The 16,215-nt window shown below is 38.8% G+C and overlaps 2 protein-coding genes across 7 annotated transcripts in view; one reads left to right on the forward strand and one right to left on the reverse strand.

The window, feature by feature from the left end:
* The window catches only part of ARMC10 (armadillo repeat containing 10), a 59,640-nt gene extending 52,867 nt beyond the window's left edge, over window positions 1-6,773 (forward strand). Inside the window, exons 5-6 of the mRNA XM_006049855.4 lie at window positions 5,441-5,512; window positions 6,373-6,773. Coding sequence (XP_006049917.1) covers window positions 5,441-5,512; window positions 6,373-6,624 — 324 coding nt within the window. The 3' untranslated portion in view covers window positions 6,625-6,773. The remainder of the gene's footprint in view (window positions 1-5,440; window positions 5,513-6,372) is intronic.
* Window positions 6,774-7,393: 620 nt separating this feature from the next.
* The window catches only part of NAPEPLD (N-acyl phosphatidylethanolamine phospholipase D), a 58,262-nt gene continuing 49,440 nt past the window's right edge, over window positions 7,394-16,215 (reverse strand). For 5 of the 6 annotated variants that reach the window (XM_044946586.2, XM_044946583.2, XM_044946585.2 and 2 more), the window contains exons 4-5: window positions 14,911-15,025; window positions 10,627-11,590 (exon numbers count right to left, since the gene is read on the reverse strand). In XM_044946586.2, coding sequence (XP_044802521.1) covers window positions 11,429-11,590; window positions 14,911-15,025 — 277 coding nt within the window. In that variant the 3' untranslated portion in view covers window positions 10,627-11,428. Of the gene's footprint in view, window positions 11,591-14,910; window positions 15,026-16,215 lie in introns of all 6 variants that reach the window. The other variant, XM_025291064.3, reaches the window with a different exon arrangement.

Genomic DNA, 16,215 nt, shown 5'->3' on the forward strand with positions numbered 1-16,215 from the left:
CCCTTTTTCAAAGATAAGGTGTCCATAGTGCGTGGATTTATCTCTGGGCTTTCTGTTTTGTTCCATTGATCTATATTTCTGTCTTTGTGCCAGTACCATACTGTCTTGATGACTGTAGCTTTGTAGTATAGTCTGAAGTCAAGCAGGTTGATTCCTCCAGGTCCATTCTTCTTTCTCAAGATACTTAGGCTATTTGATATTTTTTGTATTTCCATACAAATTGTGAAATTTTTGTTCTAGTTCTCTGAAAAATACCGTTGGTAGCTTGATAGGAATTGCATTAAATCTATAGATTGCTTTGGGTAGTATACTCACTTTCACTATATTGATTCTTCCAATCCATGAACACAGTATATTTCTCCATCTATTAGTGTCCTCTTTGATTTCTTTCACCAGTGTTTTATAGTTTTCTATATATAGGTCTTTTGTTTAGGTAGATTTATTCCTAAGTATTTTATTCTTTTCATTGTGATGGTGAATGGAATTGTTTCCTTAATTTCTCTGTTTTCTCATTGTTAGTGTATAGGAATGCAAGGGATTTCTGTGTGTTAATTTTTATTCTACCACTTTGCTATATTCATTGATTAGCTATAGTAATTTTCTGGTGGTGTCTTTAGGGTTTTCTATGTAGAGGATCATGTCATCTGCAACAGTGAGAGTTTTACTTCTTCTTTTCCAATCTGGATTCCTTTTATTTCTTTTTCCTCTCTAATTGCTGTGGCTAAAACTTCCAAAACTATGTTAAATAGTAGTGGTGAGAGTGGGCATCCATGTCTTGTTCCTGACTTTAGGGGAAATGCTTTCAATTTTTCACCATCGAGGATGTTTGCTGTGGGTTTATCATATATGGCTTTTATTATGTTGAGGTATGTTCCTTTTATGCCTGCTTTCTGGAGGTTTTTATCATAAAAGGATGTTGAATTTTGTCAAAGGCTTTCTCTGCATCTACTGAGATAATCATATGGTTTTTATCTTTCAGTTTATTAATGTGGTATATCACATTATCACATTAACATGATTGATTTGTGAATATTGAAGAATCCTTGCATCCCTGGGATAAAGCCCACTTGGTCGTGATGTATGATGCATCTGTCTTTTAAAATTATAGTTTTCTCTGGATCTATGTCCAGGAATGGGATTGCTGGGTCCTATGATACTTCTCCGTTGAGTTTTTAATGAACCTTTGTCCTGTTCTCTGTGGATTTACTGACTTTCAGTCACACCAGCAGTGTAATAGGGTTCCCTTTTCTCCACACCCTCTCTGGCATTTATTGTTTTAGATTTTTTTGATGATGACCATTCTGAACTGTGTGATTATCACATTGTACTTTTGATTTGCGGTTCTGACTTCCCTGGTGGCTCAGAGGTTAAAGCGTCTGTCTACAATGCGGGAGACCTGGGTTCAATCCCTGGGTCGGGAAGATCCTCCGGAGAAGGAAATGGCAACCCACTCCAGTACCCTTGCCTGGAAAATCCAATGGACAGAGGAGTGTGGTAGACTATACAGTCCATGGGGTCGCAAAGAGTTGGACACGACTGAGTGACTTCACTTCAATAACTTAGAAATGCCGAGCATCTTTTCATGTGCTTAATGGCCATCTCCATGTCTTTGAAGAAATGTTCATCTAAATCTTGTGCCCCTCTTTGATTGGGTTGTTTCTCTGATACTGAGGTGCATAAACTGTATGTTTTGGAGATAAATCCCTCATGGTGTCTTTGTTTGCAAATATTAGTTACATTCTAAGGGTTGTCTGTTGTATTTATGTTTTCCTCTGCTGTGCCAGTGCTTTTGAGTGCAATTAGGTTCCATTATTTTTATTTTTCATGATTCTAAGAGGTGAATCAAAAAAGAACTTTCTGAAATTTATGTCAAAGCATGTTCTGCCTGTATTTTCCTCAAGAGCTCTATAGCATTCATCCTTTTGTTGAGGTCTTTAATATGTTTGGAGTTTATTTTTCTGTATGTTAGTGAATATTCTAATTTCATCCTCCTTTTCATTTATTAAACAACCTGCACCCTGTTCTCCACCGTGGCTGTTACTAATTTACCTTCTCACCACGGGTGCAGGGAGCTTTCCATTTTCCCATACCATTTCCAGCATTGTCTTTTGGACAATGGCCACTGTGAATGGTGTGAGGAAATCTGTTTGTACTTTTGATTTGCACTTCTCTAATATTTAGCAATATTGACATCTTTTCTTTTTGTAAACAAGGTGAGTGAAACAGCTCTTGAAATTGGGTTCTTGAGCATCTGCCCTGTTTTGATATCTTTTCTGATGTCATACCCTAGGATATACCCTGAGGGCAGGTGGTTTTCTTGATTGCCCCTTGTGAATGTAATTGCCCATCAGCACAGGTTTTTACAGTTTCCCTTAGGGCGAAGAGCCACAGCGTGACAGCATTTCTTCGTGGCACCCTCCCCCTCCCAACCCCATTTTTCTTTTTCACTGGTGTAGAGTTGATTTTCAGTGTTGTGCTTGTTTTAGGTGTACAGGACCTTGATTCAGTTGTACAGAGAGCTGAATCTTCTTTTTTGGGTTCTTCCCCATATAGATTATTAGTGTGTTCAGTATTGTTCACTGTGCTATTCAGTAGCTCCTTTTTATCTAGTCAATATACATTAGTGTGTATATGTTAATAATGAGTGATGTTCTGTATCTCTCGATGTGCTTATGTTTTATGAAGTGTAAATAAAATTTACCTCTTGAAATTGGCTCCTTTAACATCTGCCCTGTTTTCAATTCTCTATTGTTGATTTACCCCAGGGCATTTCTTGAGAACAGGTATAGAGCCCTGCAGGCCTTGGGAAGATTAAATACCACTCAACTCTGTTGTTAATGTTGTTGATCTAAATGGCGGCCACAAAACGGCAGGCTCTCCTCAGCCCAGCTGTGGTTCTTAAAAGCAACCAGAGCCTCAGTCAAAGTCCTGATTCAGTGCTGAATTATAAAGTGGAAAGTATGACAACACAGACCGAAAGCTTGTCTCCACCCTTGTTATTTTTAAATTCACTTGTATTTCTTACTGTACTAACATTGAACACAAGGTAATGAGTGCTGTAGGTATACAAAATGTATTTGCAGTTTTGCATATATACATATCGACTCACAATCGAATTTTTTCCCCATCTAGCTTATTACAGTGTTGAACTCCCTTATTATACCTCGGTCTTTGTTGATGATCTATTTCATATAGAGTGATTAGATCTGTCATATCTAAACCGTATAACTTATCCCTTACCCCTTCTCATTTAGTATGTTTTTTAACTCACGTCTGCTTATGTTTTCTCAAGTAAACTATGTGTATTTTTAGACTCCACTTTTAAGTGATATTTGATATTTGTATTTTTCTGATTCTTTCTTCACTTCTTTAATTATCCCCTAGTTTTATCTGTGTTCCTGAAAATCACAATAATCGTTCTTTTTCTTGGCTGAGTCACATTGTGTTGTGTACATGTGTCACTTCTTTATCCATTCCTCTCTCGATAAACCTTTTGTTTGTTTGTTGGATGTGAAAAGGTCTTCTCCAGTGCATACTTGGCTGCATGAGACTTTTCAAAACCTGGTTTTCTCCTCAAATACCCTTTGGGGTGGTTGTGCATGAATTTTGTCTGAAGTTTCTTTCAGACACATATCCAGGAGTGAGGTTCCAGATCAGATGTAGCTCTGCTTAATTTTTTGAGGAACCTCCGTAGTGTCTTCCCTCGTGGCTGTCACCAGGTTACTAAGCAACAGGCTGGGAGGGTTGCTTTCCACCCCGCCCTCCCTGGCGGTTGTTGTTGAGAGTTTGTAACGATGGCCACTCTGGTGCGAGGTGATCCTTCACTGTAGTGACAATTTGCATTTCTGTACTAATGACTGATGGTGAGCAGCCTCTCATGTGGTTCATTTCTTAAAAGAATGTTGTGAGTAAAACTTAACTCCTGAAGTGGCCTGAAATTTGAGCCTTTTTGGAATTTTCTTTTGATTGCTTACCACAGCACATTTCTCCAGGGCAGGTTTCATTAATAGCTCTGCAGGCCTTGCAATAACAGAGCTCCCCTCAGCCCTGGTTTTTCCCGTTGTAATTATGGGAAGTGTCCACACGGCAGCAGCATATCCTCTTTTCCCAGCAGTGGTTCCACAGGGCAAGGAGATTAGGGCAAGTCCTGCTCCTTAGAGAAACTAGGAGTGCATATGTTCACCTATGACTGATTCATGTTGATGTTTGACAGGAAACAATACAATTCTGAAAAGCAATTATCCTAAAATTAAAAAAAGAAAACTAGGAATAAAACCACCATATAATCCAACAATCCCACATTGGGCATATACCCTGTAGAAACCGTAACTGAAATACAGCATTATTTACAACAGCTCCAACATGGAAGCAACCTAGATGCCTATCAACAGAAGGCTAAAGCAGCTGTGGTACATATGTACAATGGAATACTAGCCATAAACAGAAACACATTTGAGTCACTTCCAATGAGGTGGGTGAACCCTGTTACAGAGTAAAGTCAGAAAGAGAAAAGTATCATATATTAACACATGCATATGGAATCTAGAAAGATGGTACTGATGAACCTATTTGCAGGGGAGCAATAAAGATGCAGAAATAGAGAACAGATGTGTGGACACAGTGTGGAAAAGAGAGAGTGGGATGAATAGAGAGTAGCATTGAAAACATATACATTATCATATGTAAACTAGATAGCCAGTGGGAATTGGCTGTATGGTGCAGAGAGCTCAAACCTAGTGCTCTGTGACGTGCTAGAGGGGGTGGGGCGGGGCAGGAGGTTCAAGACGGAGAAGCCATGTGTATACCTATGGCTGATTCATATTGATGTATGGCTGAAACCAACGTTAACATTGTAAAGCAATTATCCTCCAATTAAAAATGAAACACCAAAAAAAGAATGCAAGTAGTTTAGCTAGTCCAGTGTAAGTTGTTAACGTGTTTTTGCTGATTATATCATTGTCTGTTTAAAAAATTATAAACTTTTTCATATAACAGTATGCACCAGGAATCACAGAAAGCTAGTAAAAAGTACCTGTTGTAAGTCTTCATATCCAAACTTTCACTACATTTTCATACTTTAAGTAGAAATACACTGGAGTTTGAGAGATGGCTTTTTTATTCCAAAGATCACATTTTACATAACAGTAATCATAATAAAGATTATTTATGTAACATGTTAAAGTTACCCTGGTTAGGTATTTGTGTGGGCCAGTGGTGGGAAGTGAAGACATTCACTGTTTTCTCCCTATCAGTATAATTGAAAAACCAAGCTTTTTAAGTAAAATGAATTGAGAAGACTTTGTGCAATGGAGAGAATTTGAATCAGACCTTGAAGAATAGGCAGGACTTTAAAATATGGACATGGTTGGGAGATAGCATGTCCGGTAGAGAAAATCCACGCTTGGTTGTCTGAAATAATCGGATATTTTTCTTGTTTCAGGTTCAAGTTTTGAAGCTTCTTTTGAATTTGTCTGAAAATCCAGCCATGACAGATCGACTTCTTGATGCCCAAGTAAGTACCTGCATATTTGTGCTGTCTATATATCAGTTTGGACAGACAGATCCAGAAGGAAAGGATTTATCCCAAAGTATTAACAGGAATTCTCCCTGAGGAGCAATATTAGAGGCGGTTTTTCCTTCTGTTTTGGTTCTCTTTGCCTATATGAATTACCTTAATTTTTTGTAATGACCATATTTTACTTCTGAAAACTGTTTTGGAAAGGTCTCCCTAGTAGTAATAAATGGTAATTTTTATGTCTCTGTTCACTTTGGGGTACTTATCACACATTTTATACTTGACCTATTAATATTAATGCTCAGTGTATCTCAGTATCCAGAGACACTAGTATTCACGGAGGCACCACCATGCGCCTGATGCCAGCTGAGTGCTAGGATATACCAGTGAGAACAGCATGACGTGGTGCTTGTCTGCTTACAGTCTAGGTAGAGGAGACAGAAAATGTAAGAAATGAGCAAGATAATTAAAAGCTGTGGTATTCTGAAGGAAGCACAGCTTGTACTATGATAGAATATCCTATAAAAAAAAGGACCGTTTTATTATTTATCTGCTTGGCCTTATACCTGGCACCTTGAATTAATGAGTTTTCATGACAACCATATATGATGGATCTTAAAGAGGAAAAATGACTACATTGTAGGATTCCAAGAAAATAGTATTTTTAAGCTAAGACACAAAACCTCCTGTTTCCTTTGGTATACAATACAGAAATGCTGAAGATTTTACACATTTATGTGGTGCTATCTCAGGGATAGTTTTCTACAACAGGATTTTTAAAATGTGTTCAGTACATGTGAAAAGACCCATGGAAAATGTTTTCGTATATTTTTAATTCTCATTGTTTCCTATTTCAGGTGGACTCATCATTCCTTTCGCTTCTTGATGGCCATGTACCGAAGGAGATTCTTCTTCGAGCTCTCACACTGCTTCAGAACATAACTAACTGCCTCAACGAAGAGCACCGTTTAGCTGCGCAGCCAACTTTCCCTGAAGGTTCACTGTTTTCCCTGTTGTATGGAAAAGAATGCACCCAGAAAATGAAAGCTTTAGTTCATCACCATGATGCAGACGTGAAGGAGAAGGTAACAATGATACCAAAATTCTAATTGGTTGGTCATATTGTTCCAAAGAGTAATGCAGTCCAGAAGTAATACACAGAAATTTCTCTTTCACCTTCCTCACAAAGAGATTCTTTCAGCTGCTGAATTTAAACAGTAAATATCATGTACTGTAAATACATTTCATCTTCAACACAGCTACAACTTGCCGTGGTCTTTGGTTTGTTTTGGACCATTTTATTGATACCAAATGAATATAAGAGCTTGTTCTGAAACTGTTTTTATTTTGCTTTTTGTTAAGCTACTTCAGCTATTCCCTCCACACGGAGCGACAGTGACCCTTTGTATGTCAGCTCCCCTTCCCTTGTCCAAAGGGATTCGCAGTTGCTCCACTGGGACAGCAACACTGTTTCCTAACTGCCCTAGGAAGGACCCTGTTCCCCTAGTAGCCATGAGATCCTGTGCTCCCAAGGCCACCAGCTACTCAGGTCTGTTCTAATCATAGACTCTATTTTTAGACCATGAAAACTTTTAACTGTTAGGAAAAATGTTTCCTAATACCCACTCCTGTTTACTGTGTATAACATACTGGCATCATTCAAAACAGAATGCTTCTGTCGTTCCTATATAGGCCTTTGGGTACATCTAGAATGAAACCCCGTCTCCTGAGAGTAGGACTGGAGAGTGAGGAAACGACTTTTCTTTGTACAGGTGCTTAGTCTATCTAGTGTTTAAAATTTATGCTCAGAGTAAAAATTCATAGGTTCTTTTTTTTTTTAAGTAGAAAAAAGTGGCAAGATTATTTTCTCCCTTTAAGTGAAAAGTTTTATTCATTAATTTTCATCTATATTTTACATAACTAAAATTATAAAAATTCTCAGCAGTTATTTTAAATAGTATCTTTGTCTCATAAGCTATTGTAACAATTTGCTATATTTGACTTCCCCTTCTCCACCCCACATCCCCATGTTTTGTAATATTCAAGTTCATGACCACCACCATGCTTAGTTATTAAGTAAATCAGTTTGCAAGCAGAAGGTTTCCTATTCATATATTTAAGGCAAGAGTACTTTGAATTTCATTTCTAAATACATAGATTTCCATAGGAAGTTACAAATCCTCAAACAGAAAAATGTGCTTTCTCAGGGTTATACTGATACAGAAATGAAACTTGGGAGAAATATTTTTTACAGTAGAAAACATTCAGTATATGATGAAAATTCTCAACTAGCTGTACATTATGAGAGCTAAGAATCATTTTCAGTGATGCAAACGTATTACTTCCCTGAAAGGCACATTTCTTTATAACAATTTTGTGTAGTCTTCCTCAGTTAATGAAAATATATATTCAAAATGTACACACATTAAAAATCAAGATTAGATTTTAATGTGCTGTAGCAGCACTGGATTCTAAAACTCCGCCCATTCTCTTCCTCCAACAAATAACATTTCCTGGAGATCAGAGCATTGAGTTTGAAATGTCAGACTGCTAGAGAAAATCGGCATGGGGGAGTCATTTTTACTATCTAGACAGAATTACACAGTGAAAATGCAGTTAGATTTTTACCTTTGTAGGTCAGGGCACATCTTACTTTTTTAGTTGGTCCTATTTGACAGCCCCACCCTCTTGGGCAATGAATATCAAAGTGTTCCTCCAACCACAGGAGAAATGAAACTTGGCAGAAATATTTTTTACAGTAGAAAACATTCAGTATATGATGAAAATTATCAACTAGCTGTATATTATGAGAGCTGGCTAATCAAAGAGAAAAATGAAATTGACTTAGAGGATGAGACAAATGAAAGGTATCAAACTGGAGGGAACAGAGGGGATTTGTCTAATTTTTCAAAATTTTTGTTTGCACATAAAACCCTTCAAAATGTAAGATAGGAAAAATGAAGCTCAATGTACTTAAGGAACAAAATGCCAAAGTGGAAAGAATGCGAATGTTGATAAAAATTAAAGCATGGAGGAAGCCTAGAAAAATGAGGCAGGTCCAATGAAAGTGCTTGGAGACCCTCAGCCATTCAAGGAGAAAAAATAACTAAGCAAGATGTGCATGGCTTGCTTCACAGAGATGAGGCAAGAGATGAATTTCAGTCTGGCATGCAAGCGAGGAAAGTGACCACAGAGCACAGGCTAGTATTAGGGCAACACGAGCCAGAGCTAATCCACCAATAAGCCTGACATCTTGACTCCTGTCTGCTTGCGAAATATTCCTTTGGAGTCAAAGTGTTGGGTTTGTTTTTTTTTTCTGAAGGTTTATTTTAGGGGGAAATTTTATGTGCTTTAGTGCCCTCAAATCATATACATTTCCCCTTAACAGATTTGCTGCATCTTGGTAGCTAGAAATACTGAAATTTTTATAAACATTATTTACATTTATTTTGGCTGTAACTGCAAATTTACAAAATGCAGGAGATAAAGTTGTAAGTCCTCAATGTTTTACTGCCCCTATATATGCCTGAATATATCAAAACATATCAAAAGCAGTAGCCTGTTTTCCGCTTTCAAATCTATTTTACCAATGACTACTATTTGTTCAGTTTTGGAGGTAGGTGGGAGTCGTCCTCTTGTCGCATGTGAGGACACTGAGGCACACAGAGAGCCCACGGTGGAGGCAGGACTGAAGTTCAGACTGAGTGGCCAACGTGCATATATTACAGGGCACTGCCTGGGTAGCATTTGGTGTAGAAAAACCTGTACTTGATTTTGTATGAATAAAATTCATTTTATTGAGACTTGATCAGGAAGACAGAACAGGCTTCTGCTCGGCTCTCCCCCTTAGGAACGGTCACAGTCACCAAGTGCCTGCAGAGCCCATCTACAACTAAATCACTGTCTCTTTTTAACCACTAACATCCCACACTGGCTTAATACAGGTAGAACCGTGCTTAAGGATCATTTGATATAAAAATATAAGACATCACACTCATGTAAAACATAAAATACTTATAAATCTCGCTGACATTGGAGTTATTTTAAGCAGGCTATGTTGGTTATTTTAGTTGAAATCTTGTTTGAACTATCCCCTCAAATATAGGTGTGCTTAATCTTTTTCCATTTTTGTTTCTCTCTGCCCTTTGCCAGAAAAAAAAGAGTATACATACATAGAAAGGAGATGGAATAGGGAAAAAATTAAAATCCAAAGTATATGGTCTATCAACATATAAGATGTGCATTTGTCTTTTTAAATTATTTCCTTGCAGCTATATTTGTGCTGAGCAGGTCTGACTTTTAAATTAAAAACCAAAAATTTCATAAGTCATGTCTCATAACCACACTTCCCAGCTCAGAGAGCTTCTGCCATAAGGATTGTAGATGTGCCATAGAACATACTGTTCCTCTCTTTAAAAAATTGTCTTTACAAATGGTAACTTAGCCAAAACTCCTATGTTTTTATGTTTAAAAAAATAAATCACTTACCATTTGGCATAATCTTAATAGACCACAAATTGCTATAAGCATATGGGAATCAATGTCATCATTTACTCTGTGACTATGAAAAATGTTTCTCTGTGCAGGCCTCTAAGAAAATCAAGGTAGGTATATAACCTTGACTTACCTTGCAGAAGGCCCCTAAGAATAAAAAGAGGAGTGAGTTTTTAAAATCAGTTTTTCATAACCTCGAAACTCTACCATGAAAGTAGAATGCTTTAGTTAAAAAAAAAAAACCCATTGCAGTGTTTGTCACTGAGACAGGACCTTAAATAATGAGTTGGCTTATGTGGATTTTAATGACCCACCTCTGAACTATTGTTTATATGGACCAGCAATCATATTAGTATCATACTGATAACAGAACATAAATCTACAGAAGTTGCTTCCAAATGTAAAAAATCATAATATTCATGAATTTCTTAGTCTTCTCACATATGTATCAAATGATGCCTTTTTCATGAAAAGCTCTTGTGTTCATATTACTCAACATCTTCATCATCAGTATTAAGGTATCTTGATTCGCCGTGCTTCAGGACAAGAAAATCCTCAGTCTTAAGTCTGTATTTTTCTAGAGCTTCACACAGTTTTGCTGGAGGCTCTAAATAATGCTGGCAAAGGGCAGAGATAAACAAAAATGGAAAAAGATTAAGCACACCTATATTTGAGGGGATAGTTCAAACAAGATTTCAACTAAAATAAACCAACACAGCCCGCTTAAAATAATATCTTTCTGTTTCATGCGAAGATCAGCAGATTGAGTCCATCACTTTCTAATATATAATCATTGTTGCTGTGTGTGTCACACGTGTGTATCAATTTATCTAATACCATGTATGTCAACTTTGGTGCCACCTTAGATTGAACATTAGACTGCACGAACTCTGATCACTATTTTCCCTGCATGAAATTCCAGCCTAAATGGAACCAGTGCTAAAGAATTAAGTGTTACCAATATTGGGGGAGAATATAGAAACTTAGATTATAAGGAAGAGTATCTGTGTGTAAGCAAACTCTAGAGACGATGTTTTTGGCTGCAGAAGGGCTGTCGTCCCCAAGCCCCCGCCAGACACCACTTCTGTAGCCTGAGACGTGGAGAGGGAGCTGGAGAAGATTTGACAGTGGAGTTTCACTGTGCTTCCTCACCTTTTCACAGCTAAAAAAAAAGGGAAGATAGCACACTACTGAAGGATGTTTCAACCTACTCAAATGTTTTCCAAATAAAACCACCTGAATGTGTTATAATTGTTAAAGTAAAAGGTATAAATCATTTCACCAGTTATTTCTGAGTTAAAACTGTACATTGGATAGTGGCTATTTTATATCAAATAAAGGGGAAAAAACAGCTGTTACAGAAAAGGTTTTTATTTTCTTTTTTTCAATTTCAATCAGAAAAGCTGTAAAATGTGAAAGTTAAAGCAGGAGTAAAAGCACCCGTCTCTCCTCTGATCGCCGGCGGCGAGTCCGCTGCTGCCCTTCAAGCAGTAGTGTCCTGTGAGCACCTGGAGTAGCCAGGTCAGGGAGCCACATACGAGCGCTGGCCTTCCTGGAGCTTACATCCCAGTACCCAGACAGCTAAGACGTGAACAAGTAAGAAAACAGTACTGGGGCGGGTGATATGTTCTGGGGACAAAATAGTATCAGAGGTGGAGGTTTAATTTTAAATACAACCACCTAAGAAGATGGCAACACTTGAACAAACACTGATGAAGCAGACTGCAGGGGCTTTACAGGCGACCCTTAGACTCACTGTGGCTTTGACCTGGGGCGGCTGGTCTCCTGGAAGAGAAGTGTCCTGATCTGGTTTAGGGGTAAAGGTCGCTGCCCTCTGCAGTGTGGAGAACAGACAGCAAGGGGCAGTGTGGCATTGGTGAACGGGATAAGCAGCAGTCAGAGTCCAAATAGAGTCTGAAAGGTGAGCTGACTGCATTTGGAGAAAGTGGGACAGAGGATATACACAGTAAAGATTTTAGCCTGAGGAGCTGGAAGGAGGATTTTGCCATTTGCTGAGATACAAGAGAAACAAGTTTGAGGAAAGAACAGGAAGTTTGGAATGAAGCTTCTTAACTTTTAGTATGAAGTTTTTGAAACCTGGTGGACATCCAAGTGGAGAAAAGTAGGTAAATGTAGATTGTAGGGAAAATCCTAGGTTAGAGAGCTTACAGTGCCTAGACCGTGTTTAAAGGCATGAGACTGGTGAGATTCCCCCAGGTAACCAGCTAAAGAGAAGGGGCCCCTGGACTATGGCCTCCTAACATTCTCACTGCTGGGAGGGAGAGGAGGACCCAGCCACAGACTACGAAGGGCCAGCCAGCGATGCAGTAGGAAAACCAGGCAAGTTTTCTGTGGTTTCAGATGTACAGATCTGCTAACAGTTACTGGCCACACTCAAGTTTTTTCCTCCCTGCTTGCTCACTTCCAGGTTTATGGCCGTATTCAGAGATGTGTTGCCACTGTCTGCTGAGTAACTGAGGTTAACTAAGCATTCGTTACCCTGTATTCCTAGAAATAGCCACTTATTAAGGTTAGTTGATAACAGAAATCTACCGTTCATCTTTTCTTTGCACATAGGAGATTGCTGATATCACCAGTAAAATATAACTTTAATAGCCCAAGAAGCTTTCCTTTGCAAAATTGTTTTTAAGAGATTTCAAAATGACGAAACTCTTCCCCACTTCCCCTGTGTTCTACAACTCTCAGCCAATAACAAACACTTACACAATTATCTCACACTAATAATTTCTTTCCTAAACTGTAACTTTAGTTATAAGCTATAACTTTGTACGGATTTTGATGTTGCACTATCTCTGTGAGTTTCTTCACAGGCCAGTTCTTGGCTGCTTCAGCCATCTAGAAGATAACTTGAGAAGCAGGCAAGAAAACTATTTTAGTGCAGGCACCTTAGTCCTGTAGGGAAGACAGAAATGCCCCATAGACCTGGGCCCAAACAATATGTATTGATCAAGATAGTAGATCAGACATAAATATGAGCAAGTGGTGAAAGTTCCCAGCAGTCTGGACCCACTGAAGGCCAGGCACCAGCCCCAGAAAACTCAAACTGTTCCCTTTCTAAGATATAAGATACTCAAAATAGAGAGCCTGGTCATTTAAGAAGTTAACATATATTATGCAGTGCCTACAGTTGGTCTCCACCAACACTAGTGACTTAAATGCTTAAATACATGTAAGACATTCACTCAACACTCCTCAGGTTAAATATACCTACAGCGACCTCTGATTTAAGTGTTGCCAAGTCAAGGACATCCTTAAGTTGCTTTATACTGTAGTAAGCAGTTACTACAACCATTTACATGCAGATCATTTTAAACTGTCTGCAAAGCATAGGCTAAATATCCTCACCACAAATTCTTTATATTTAGCAAACTTGCAGGTGTCAGATTTACAGAACTAATGTCAAAAAGACTAAATGAGTTTGTGTTTTATGTTTCATTAAGAAGTAAAGGTGAAGGTTAGATTTTAACAGGAGTAAGACTGAATAATACAATAACTCTTAAAAGACTGAGGTTTTTCTCTCAAGTTCCCATCTCAGTCAAGAGCATAACCATCTTCCCAATTACTTAAGTTAAAAATCTAGGACTCATTTTTGACTCTTCTGTTTGCAGGGTTTAATAAAATACTGTTACCTCATCTAAGTTGCTGAAATATATATGGAACATAAATAAGTATACTTACATCTAAATTTATATACATACGGAACGTGCACACACATGGAATAAGACACCGCCACTAAATACAGCGGTAAACCTGTGTACTTGTGTTTCTCCAAGTACATAGAAACACATTCTCTCCTTCACCCTTCCATGCCCTTGGTCGTTCTTGATTCTGTGTGTCCCCCAACAGTGTAGTTCAGGATCGTAGCACTGCAGAGGGGGAGTTTTGATGGGAGGGAGTAGACGGGGGGCAGGCAGGGTATTAATTATGGAATAAGATGCAACCAGGAAGAAGGCAGGCCAGAAAAAGGACAGAGAGAGGGAATGCTTAAAAAGCAGAGGACTCCTTGCAGAGGGGCCCTGGAATGTGGAAGGTGCCGCAGAGAGCAAGAGGCAGCAGCCCAGTTCACTTGTCCGTTTCTAAGTTTTGCTTAGGACAGGCCCTGGCTCCGGGAGAGGAGAGAAAGCTTTTTGCTAAGCTTCTGTTTGATCCCACTACTCTGCCTAATAGCAGAGTTCTAGGGTCCGGGTACCTTATAGGAAAATGAAGTCTTCTCTACTAGTCTAGGGATAAAACCACCATTTATTTACCCCAGTACCTGGCACACAGCAGACCCAGAATCAGTGTTTACTGGACAAATACCACTTAGTTCCAAGCTGTCCAGCCTTACTCCCCTGCTGCTCTTGATAGCATTCATACTCCGGCTGAACTCACTGCTCACCATCTCCACACCCACACTTCCCTCGAGATGCCTTCTTCCTTACCTTCTCACAGCCAAGTTGAAATGTCATCTCTTCCATGAAGCTCTCCCTGATCCCTTCAATTAGTAACAGTCCCTGACTCTGAGACCCCTTCATCTGTCCCACTTTTTATAACAGTTACTTTTAGAGTACTTCTGTACATATCTTGTATCTTCCATGAAACAGAAGTCTGCCTTGAGAGGAATGACATGATAATTCATTTTTCTATTTCCTAAGACCACACATATTTTTGGTTATATAAATAATTCAAAAGACCCCATGCAATGAAGAGGTTTTTTCACTGTATATAAATACTGCTTTACTGATTAATAATTTACCACCGTAATTCACGTTGATGACTACGATGACCACACAGGTTCAGATTCTAGTCTGGTTTCTGAACACACTGCCAGGCACACTGATGCCTGAATCCTATCCTGTGTCAGACACACAATGAGTTACTGTGACCACAGTCGTACTTACCTCATTTGCTAAGGCAAAAGTTCCCCAGTGAATTGCCACAGACTTCTTTGCCTGAACATCAATGTGAATCTTTACAGCCTCTTCTGGGTCTACATGCTGGTACTTCATAAACCACCTTAGAAAACAGTACTTTATTAAATATGGCCTTTGAAGTATACACTCAATTCTAATTACTGCTTCATCAACCTTTACGATTCTACACGGAGTAAGTCACAGTAGTCAAAACCATCGCCCTCAGACCACTAAAATATTTTTTGTACAAACTGCTATACAGTAGGTAAGTCTCAAGCAAAACTCCCCTTTGACTACTAAGATTTTGTTCCACATGTATTTTCATTTTACTGAGGATTTATTCTGAAGAAATGTCTTATCTTAAAAAGATATCTTGCAATCTTGGAATTAATCAAAGAAGTGGAATAATGGGTAACAAGTTAAAAATCAAAACTTCAGTTGCAAAATAACCTGAATAACTTACAGAAAACATTTTTAACATGCTAAAGTGAACAGCCAACAAAAATTACTGTATAATTTGTAATATCAGGAGCAAAAAAAAATCCAATTTACTAATCAAGGATTTAATTAAACATCATACAACCAAAGATGAAGTGTGTGGTTTGGTAAGAAAAAGGGGACTTCGGGGGACTAGACAGAGTGTAGAAATGCTGAGGCTGCCTCACGCCTGGGAAGAGCAGAGCTCTGGAGACAGGGCGCCTGGGCGTGAACCCTGGCTCTAGGGATTCCTGGGAATGCCTTGGCAGCCACTTCAAATTCTCCAGCTTGCATCTTCCTTGTCTGTGAAGTAGTAGCTATTCCCACTTCACAGGGGTGTTGTGAGCATTAAACAAGACAGAATTTATTCAAAGCATCAAATACAGCACCAACTTAGTTGACAAAACCAGCACTTTCAGGACGAAGAATTATTTCTGATAAGTAAAATGTACTATCTACAAGGAAATCCTCTGCTTTCCCAGCCACTACTTTAGAAAAACAAGTGTCTTCACATTATTTATATCCTGGGTCTGCTACTGTCAGCTGATTTGCAGTTAAAACTCAGTGATCTGGCTCCAGCAGGGAGCTGCTCTGGTTTTTAGAGACATTCTGGAAAAGCCAGTCTAGCAACAGCACAAGGGGTGTTATCGATGTTGAGGAGCTGCAGGGCTCAGGACAGAGCCCCTGTGTTCTGCTCAACAGCAGACGAGAGAAACACTTGCTCTGCTCTATCTCCTGACACTCAGAAGTCAGGGCAGGATGAAAACAGTTTCTACTGGTTCTGCTGTAGAATCAGGTGTTTCTACTGATTTTTTG

This window comes from Bubalus bubalis, chromosome 8 (assembly GCF_019923935.1).
Source record: "Bubalus bubalis isolate 160015118507 breed Murrah chromosome 8, NDDB_SH_1, whole genome shotgun sequence".
NCBI classification, from domain to species: domain Eukaryota; kingdom Metazoa; phylum Chordata; class Mammalia; order Artiodactyla; family Bovidae; genus Bubalus; species Bubalus bubalis.